The 8,394-nt window shown below is 37.2% G+C and overlaps 1 protein-coding gene and 1 long non-coding RNA gene across 2 annotated transcripts; one reads left to right on the top strand and one right to left on the bottom strand.

Annotated features, from left to right (window-relative positions):
• Nucleotides 1–4,179: 4,179 nt before the first annotated feature.
• On the top strand, nt 4,180–4,667 carry LOC131005366 (uncharacterized mitochondrial protein AtMg00300-like). Its single transcript, XM_057932341.1, has 2 exons — nt 4,180–4,488; nt 4,599–4,667. The coding sequence occupies exons 1-2, from the start codon at nt 4,180–4,182 to the stop codon at nt 4,665–4,667; spliced, it is 378 nt and encodes a 125-aa protein (XP_057788324.1).
• Nucleotides 4,668–5,134: 467 nt separating this feature from the next.
• LOC131007330 (uncharacterized) lies at nt 5,135–8,201 on the bottom strand. The gene is made up of 3 exons (XR_009096035.1): nt 7,863–8,201; nt 5,891–5,952; nt 5,135–5,378 (listed from the first exon to the last, which is right to left on the bottom strand). It is a non-coding gene; the product is annotated as an uncharacterized LOC131007330 (long non-coding RNA).
• Between the last annotated feature and the right edge of the window lie 193 nt (nt 8,202–8,394).

Raw genomic sequence — 8,394 nt, 5'->3', positions numbered from 1 at the left:
GCAGATTGCATCTTCAAATCAGAGAACCATTCTTTATTGGGACACATGTGAAAACTGCAGCCCGAATCCAAAATCCAATGTTGATCAGTCATTTTATCAACAATATTCAGAGCTTCTGCAGAATCAAACTCTTCAGCTGCATTCATGGCATTTGTGACTGGAGTCTTCTCATTTTGTTGTTTCTTTTTCCAAGAATAACAGTCCTTTTTTCAGGTGCCCAGGCTTCTTGCAAAAGTGACATTTCCTTGTCTCTCTAGTGTCAGAATCTTTTTCTTTTCCTTGCCCAGATTTCTTCCATTCTTGAGCAGGTTTCTTGCCTTTTGCCTTCTTGAATTTCTTCACATTCAAGGCTTCATTCGTGGTTTCTTGTTTCCCTTCATTTGCCTTTTGTAATTCCTTTGCTCTTAGTGCATTTTGCACTTCCTCAAGAGTTATGGAATTTTCTCTCCCAAATAGCATAGCATCTTTAAGATGCTCAAAACTCTTGGGCAAAGCATTAAGAAGTTAAATCGCCTTATCTTCATCTTCAAGTTTAACATCTATATTTTCCAAATCATCTATAGATTTGTTAAACTCATCCAATTGATCCCATTCCTTTTTCTTCAGAAAATTTATAGGAGTACAATCTCTGTTTCATATAGAGGCGATTTGCTAAAGATTTAACCATATACAAGGATTCTAACTTCTGCCATGCCTCAACTGCCGTTTCTTCTTTGGCTACTTCTCGAAGAACTTTATCCGCAAGGCAAAGAATAATGGTGCTGTGTGCTTTCTGCATTTTCTCATCTCTTTCAGCCTTCTTCATGTCTTCTGGAAATCCTTTCTCTCCTTTCAATGCCCCAACAAGACCTTGCTGTACAAGCATCGCCTTCATCTTGATTTTCCAAAGGGCAAAATCGTTCTTGCCGTTAAACTTCTCGGCGTTGAACTTCAGAGAACTCATTGTGTCGCGGATTCGATTTCGGCAGATGGCGCCAATCTGTTAAGAACAGATGCCGAAAATAGCTCGACGATGAACACACAACAACAACCTAACAATCTATGAACTCATATTTACGTGGTTCGGCAAATCAAAGGCCTACATCCACGGCGAAGTCACTGCATTCGATAGATTCATTCAAGTATTTCTCAGCGATTACACTATGAAGATGAGTAACACAAAAGTATCTTCCACTCCAGATCTTACCACTCTTGTTTACACTCTTCCTATACAAATGTATCACACTCCAGAAAACACATCAATCCTCTCTAATGGATCGAATACAACATATATAGAGAAAACAACAAAAAACCGAAAGCTCCTTGCCAGCTGCAGAATATCAGTTGTAACTAACTTCCCATATTGCCAACAGCTCCCTGAACTTCACTTATTTTGCTATTAGCTCCCTCATGCATACGTGGATTACTCACCACACATAACATTGGTGAGCCGAAGCTGCCTAAGGACAATGGTTAGGCCGGAATTTGAGGTGGTCTCATTCCACTCCCTCACAATTTTCCTTTCGTTCACCTAGACGAGCATACTCTTTTTCCTCATTCTAAGCTTTTAATGAGGCTCGACCCTTCATTTGTTTTTCTGTACTTTCAAGGGTTTTAGGTTTTTTCATTTTCTTTTAATAAAATTTTATTTTAATTAATTAAAACTTATGTTCTCAAACTTTTTTTTAAAGTTATGGACTTTAACTTGATTTTTTAAATATAGTTGACTTTGAAATGAATTCAAATTTAAATTTTAGTTTTGTGGTAAAATCATAATAATTGGAAATTATATGTTGTCGTACCAAAATTAAAGTTCGTGTATAACTCATGAATTTATTAGAAGTTTATGTATTTACATGTTAATATCCCTTTTTTTAATTACATTTCAGTCGATTTGAAATATTCTATTACATTTTATGTTTAATTACTTAGTATTTGTTGTCTTATAAAAATTATTTAGCATGACAATGATAAAAGCACAATTAAATTGATGAGACATTTTCTCTTCAATTAATAAATCATAAATTCAAGTCATCTAATATGCATGAATATGGCTGTTAAATTTTAAATCTAGATAAAGATACTTGTTATAATTATAAATATGGTGCATAGTGAAACATGAAATGCATTGTGAAAATATAATGTATGAAAATTATAGAGTGTGTTAGCAATTGAAGTCAAATAAGAGCATCCACTTTGGTACTATCCATAGTGGTGCCACATTAGCAACTAGCTGATTTTTCAATTATTTTATATTTTTCTGTAATACTAGCTTGCCCAACAACACATAAAGCACTCGCACAAATACTATAGATGATACCCAGTATGATGCAGTCACACAACTAATATCAAAAACAGCAACAAAAACGAACACAAGAACACACGATGTGGTAACCCAGTTTGGTGATAGAACACCTACGACTGGGGTCCTCGCCCAGGGAAAATGAATCACTACGTGAGATTAAATTACAGCAGGACTCACATAAGACTCAACGATCTATGCCTCTATAATTTCCCACAACCTCAACACTAGTAAAACATCGAAAGCTAGATAACACTAACTTTCTAAGTGTGAACCCAGACGAACACACTTACTCCCTTAGAACTCAAACACCAACTCTCAAAAAAGATAAACAGAACAACTACTTTGCTATCAACAAGATTAAAAGCAAAGTAAGAAAATATCATAACATATAAACCAAGTAATGATGTTCTTACTCTAAAAAACGTGCTGCTCACCAACTGCTTGACTAAATGCATGAAAAAGCTTAGCTGAACTTCTTGGACGATCCGACTTAAATAGAAGAAATCAAGGATTCCTTCTTCGATTAGAACTCACCCTTGATAATCTTGAGTCGATCTAGGAGATAAGAGAAGTCCTTCATGTTAAGTATGGAGCCTAATTAGTTTTGGGCTGTAGTATTCTTGGGGCCCAAGCATGTCTCCTAGTTTGACTAGGGTTAGGGCTTCATTAATATTGCTATATATATAGATGTTCTCCCATTGTAATCTGTATCCGAAAAATCATATAGTGAAAACCTTAGCTTGGCATCGCCCCCAGACATAGTACATAACGTAATGAACTGGGTAAATAATTCTCGTGTGTGTTTCGTTCTTCTTTCGTGATTGCTGTTGTGTTTATTTTCTAACAACTGGTATCAGAGCATCGGGTTCGGTGGGAGCAGTCATGATGTACGACGGAAAGGTTGCAACTGAGAAGTTTGAGGAATCAGATTTCGGCTCCTGGAAGATGCAGATCGAAGATTACCTCTATGGTAAAACCAGAAAAGATGTCAGCAGACGAGTGGGAGGTGCTGGACAAAAAAACGATGAGCGCGATTCGTTTGTCGCTATCAAAGGACGTGGCTTATCACACGACTGGAGCAAAGTTGACGATGGAGATGCTGAAGATCCTAGAGAAGATGTATCAAAAGCCATCCACGGCGAACAAGTTGGACTCGGTTGATATCAAGTTCGATGACGAACTTCGTGCCCTAGTTATGCTATCTTTTCTGCCAGACAATTGGGTGAACTTAGTGACTGCAGTTAGCGTCGGAGATGCAAAATTGAAATTCGATAGAGTAAGGGATCTGATGATTGGCGAAGAAATCCGCAGGAAACAATCTGGATCTTTTTCTTCGGGAGCAGCATTGAGCACAGAAAACAGAGGCAGGTCGAAGGAAAAGCAGAATCGGGGAAGGTCAAAGTCCAGAGGAAAGAGCCAATCCAGAAAGGATAATGGTTCAATTAAGTGCTGGAATTGTGAGGAGTACGGGCACTATAAGAGTCAGTGAAGCACCATCGAAGAAAAACAAGAATAAGGATCAGGAAGACAAGAAGACAACAAACGCAATCACATCAGACGATGAAGGTGATGCATTGGTCTTGAGCGTGAGCAATCTATTAGAATCATGGGTGTTAGATTCTAGAGCATCGTTCCATTCATGCAGTAATGTCGAAATTATGGAAAACTACGTCTCTGGCGATTTTAGACAGGTGTGTCTTGCTGATGATGAACCCCTAAAAATCATGGAAAAGGGAGATATGCGAGTTGTGACATCCAACGGATCCGTGTTGAAGCTGAATCAAGTCAGACATATTCTCAGACTAAAAAGAAATTTGCTTCCGATTGGGCAGCTTGATGTATAGGGCTAGACAGTGGCGTTTGGCTGCAGTAATTGGAAGATAACCAAAGGAGCTATGACTGTAGCTCGCGGAAAGAAGGAGGGCACGCTGTATATGACAACTAACTCCAATGATTGCATTGATCTTGTAGGAGCAGTGAACAGTGCAGACTTGTGGCATTGTCGACTTGGCCACATGAGCGAAAAGGGGATGAAGATAATGAGTTCAAAGGGTGGGTTGTATGGCCTGGAAACTGTTGAAGTTGGCCTATGCGAGGATTGCGTGTTCGGGAAGCAGAAGAGAGTAAGCTTCTCAAGAGGCGGTAGAACCTTGAAGATGCAGAAGTTGGAGCTGGTCCATAGTGATCTATGGGGACCTGCGCCTGTAAAGTCCCTTGGTGGCTTGGAATAATACATGACCTTCATTGACGATTCCACTAGAAAGGTATGGGTTTATTTTCTTAAAAATAAATCTGATGCTTTTGATGCTTTCAGGAGTGGAAAGCCCTTGTAGAAACTGAAACAGGGCTGAAGGTGAAGTGTCTACAATCCGACAATGGATGAGAATATGAACTTAATGAGTTCAAAGAATATTGTGCTGAGAATGGGATTTGCATGGAGAAAACTGTGAAAGGAACTCTCCAGCAAAATAGAGTAGCAGAGCGTATGAATAGGACGCTGAATGAGCGAGCTAGATGCATGAGACTGAAAAGTGGGTTGCCTAAGTCGTTTTGGGCAGATGCAGTCAACACAGCTACATTCCTTATCAATAGAGGTCCATCAGTTCCGTTGGAGAATATGATACCCGAGGAAGAGTGGATGGGTGTCGCAGCCCGAAAACCCGACACTAGTAATAGCGGGGTACGAGTATCGATACGACTATTTTTAAAGAATAAAAGATAAGAAGAACTAGGTGAACGTCATGCGGAAGCTCACGTCAAAGCATGCTAAGGAAAAACTTTATAAAATTAGCCCGAGGGTAAAATCGTCAACATTGTCATAACTTTTTAATTATTAGGAATTTCACGAACAAAAACAAAACGGGTATAGTTCATTTTTCATAAGGAAGCATAATTTGCAGAGTATCGCAGCAAAAGGCGAACCGATTATATGTATGAAGACACATAACCGTGAGTGTATCGCTTGATCTCAAAAAGGAAACTAAGTATTTCAAACATCAAGACTCTATTATCATAAGGGCAAAATAGTAATTTAAATTACATCATTTGAAACTCTCCCCCATCAGCACCAGACCAATCTCGCTCCCTGCTTAGCCTGCACATTTAGAAATATATGCAGGGCGTGAGTACATAATACTCAGTGGGCAAAAGCCGAAAAACAAGAAAGATGCTCTTAGAGCTATAGGTTTGAAGCTTGCCACATCTCAGCAATACACAGAAATAAGTTAGTATTAAATGAATCTGTGCATGCAGTTTTCATAATCATGACATCATAAATAAGTAACTGCGCAGTTTAAACATTCATCATGTATGTACCACATCCACTACTCATCATCAAAGGTACTGAGAAGTAGGCCTCCCTCTCAAGTACCGTGACCGGCCGACCCGATCGACGGCTCACAGTCACCTCTGTGCACAAAATCCCGCTTGTGGCAGGACTGAAATCGTCTCATCAGTAGAGGGTAACACACAAGCTCAACATCAAAATTTTGGCAAGTCAAACAGTTCTCAAATATCATTTAACTCAAATCATTTGATCAACTCATTGTATCATCAAGTCATTTTAGAAAGCTCGGATAATATACGTATACTCAAAATATTGCCCACCTGAAGTCCTTCGCTTATTCTGGAAAGAAATCAGGCAACTTACTTCTTCGTCTCGCTCGGGCCTTCATATGTCATCATCACATCGTCATCGTCATCGAAGGTTCATGTGATAAAACAAACCTTAGTCAGAACTCAATTCTAAATCCAATCTCATCTTAACTATAACTTCTCACTCAACGTCTATTTACCCGTTAAAACTCGATCCCTAGGTATACTCGGCTTCTAAGGATTCACACGTCCTATTATCGACTTACTCTCAACTCGGCTCAAATTCATAGCAATCAAGCATATAAACAAGTATAAACACTTAAGCATATTAAAAACACACATAAACAAGTCAAAACCAAACTTTACTCTGCACTGACTCAACTTTAAAACATCACCAGACTCTGTACAGAACTCTCCTGGGATCGTAACTTATACCAAAAGAAACCTCTTCGAGTCTAGTTTCATTTAAAAAAAGTAGGATAAAAAACTCCAAGTATTTTAGGAGATATGACTGTTTTACTACAGTCTACCATATTCGGCAGTTTTTAGCAACCGAAAAGTTTGATTTTTGAAAAATAGTAAACGTTGTCAAAACGGTCTGAAATTTTGTAGATACTTATCTAAGACACTCAGGTCTCAACCATAAAAATTTGGGTTCCAGAAGGCTAAGGCAAGCTACTAGAAACGATGACTCTATTGGCTACTCACCGAATAATTCGGCAGAACGTAGTAGTTTTAGTTTTACATTTTATAAAAATAGCAAACGAAGTCCAAATGACTTGAAATTTTACCAGTGTGCTCAAGACTCTCCAATATACCTACCATAAAATTTCAGAGTTTTTGGGTATCAAGAACCCCTCGAACACAGTAAGTCAGTGCGTCGTGAAAAACGACTCCGAAACATACACACAAGCAAACATGCTCAACTCAACATTTATACAAAGCAAACTCATCAAAGCTCATTTTAAGCACTTATAGCACTTAAAAACATTCAAATACAACAAAATACTCATAATACTCAATCTCAACTCTTTTCTTTCATCATCAACTCAAATCTCATAGAAAACACTTCAACGAATGCATCAAACAAATTCTCTTTTCAATCTCATGCTCGAAATTACTCAAATATGATCATTTACATCATATAACTCCTTATTCACATATTCATTCTCTTTTTATCATAAAAACTATATTTTAATGAAAATCCATGTATCAACATAAAACTCTTAGCAAAACATGGATAAAATTCTCATAATGATCATAGAGCAAATTGACCTCATTTTATCAAGCATCAAACTCACATCATACAAAACTCAAAACTCATACAAACTAAACTAATCCAAAATTTTATTTAGCCTACAATAGACTTAATCAAACATGCTTAAAAACATATATTTTAAGCAAAATCACTTAAATAACACATAGATCAAAAAGTCCTAATTTTTACTAAACTAACTCTTTGAAATTTATAAACACATATGAATCTTTAATCTATTCATATATCTTTCATTTTTAACCAATTAATCTCACATAAAAACCATCAATTTACATATAAGGGCATATATACACATATCCCTAATTTTAGTAAACTAACTCACATCAAAAACTCCAATGGACATCATATACTCAATTTACTCCAGCAATCATCATCATATACATCTCATAGACTCATTTACATCATCAATTTATCTATTAACTCATTGACTCAAAATTTCCCATTTTTGGGTAAACTAACTCCCATCGAAGTTTTCACATAACAAGGCACATATTTCACAACATACCTCAATCATCAATACACATCACATAACTCTCATTTTTCACCCCAAATCAAGAAAAGAAAAAGAAAATTTTTGAAGGGGTGGAGACCCACTTTTTTCGAAAATTTAGAGAAATAGGGAGGGGGTGATTTTCTTGCTTCATCTTTCAAGAATACACTCACACAACATCCTTCAATCAAGAATTATAGAAAAACATGGCCACTTACCCAAATTCTCACCAAAATTCACACTTTCTCACTCTAACTTTGGAGCTCTTCTTCAAGGATTCTCTTGATCAAAAGTGGCTAGAATATGTTTATGGAAGATATTAGAGTGGTTTGAGGTGTTTGGTAATATTTTTGGAAGCTTCGAAGGTTTTCATTAATGGAGGAAAATGGTGGAATTGAGAGATGGAGGAGATGAGTGTGTGTTGGGCGAAAATTGTGTGTGAGGGAGAGAGGTGAGTTTCGAAAATTTCAAGTGAGGGAGAGAGAGGAATTAGCTTTGCAAGATTGTGTTTGATCTTGTGTATCTTTAAAGAGATTTTCAAATCTTAGGGAATATTTGCTAATTAATGGATGATCTCTCTCTCTCTAATCTCTCTCTCACTCTAATCTCTACACTCCTCTCTCTCTAATCTCTACACTCTCAATCCTTACTCTCTCAATAATATACTCTCAATCTCTACTCTCCCAATCTCTACACTTAGTAATTTAAGGCATATAACATATGGTAGTGAAATTAAAATAAAGTGTGAGA

This window comes from Salvia miltiorrhiza, chromosome 1 (assembly GCF_028751815.1).
Source record: "Salvia miltiorrhiza cultivar Shanhuang (shh) chromosome 1, IMPLAD_Smil_shh, whole genome shotgun sequence".
NCBI lineage: Eukaryota > Viridiplantae > Streptophyta > Magnoliopsida > Lamiales > Lamiaceae > Salvia > Salvia miltiorrhiza.
Note: the sequence above shows the minus strand (reverse complement) of the source record. Positions and strands in the feature narration are given on the sequence as shown.

Excerpts from the sequence above, each read along its gene's own strand:
- LOC131005366 (XM_057932341.1), top strand. The coding sequence starts at position 4,180 with ATGACTGTAGCTCGCGGAAAGAAGGAGGGCACGCTGTATATGACAACT. Across the intron at positions 4,489-4,598 it reads ATCTATGGGGACCTGCGCCT|GAGTGGAAAGCCCTTGTAGA; the intron begins GTAAAGTCCCTT and ends TGATGCTTTCAG.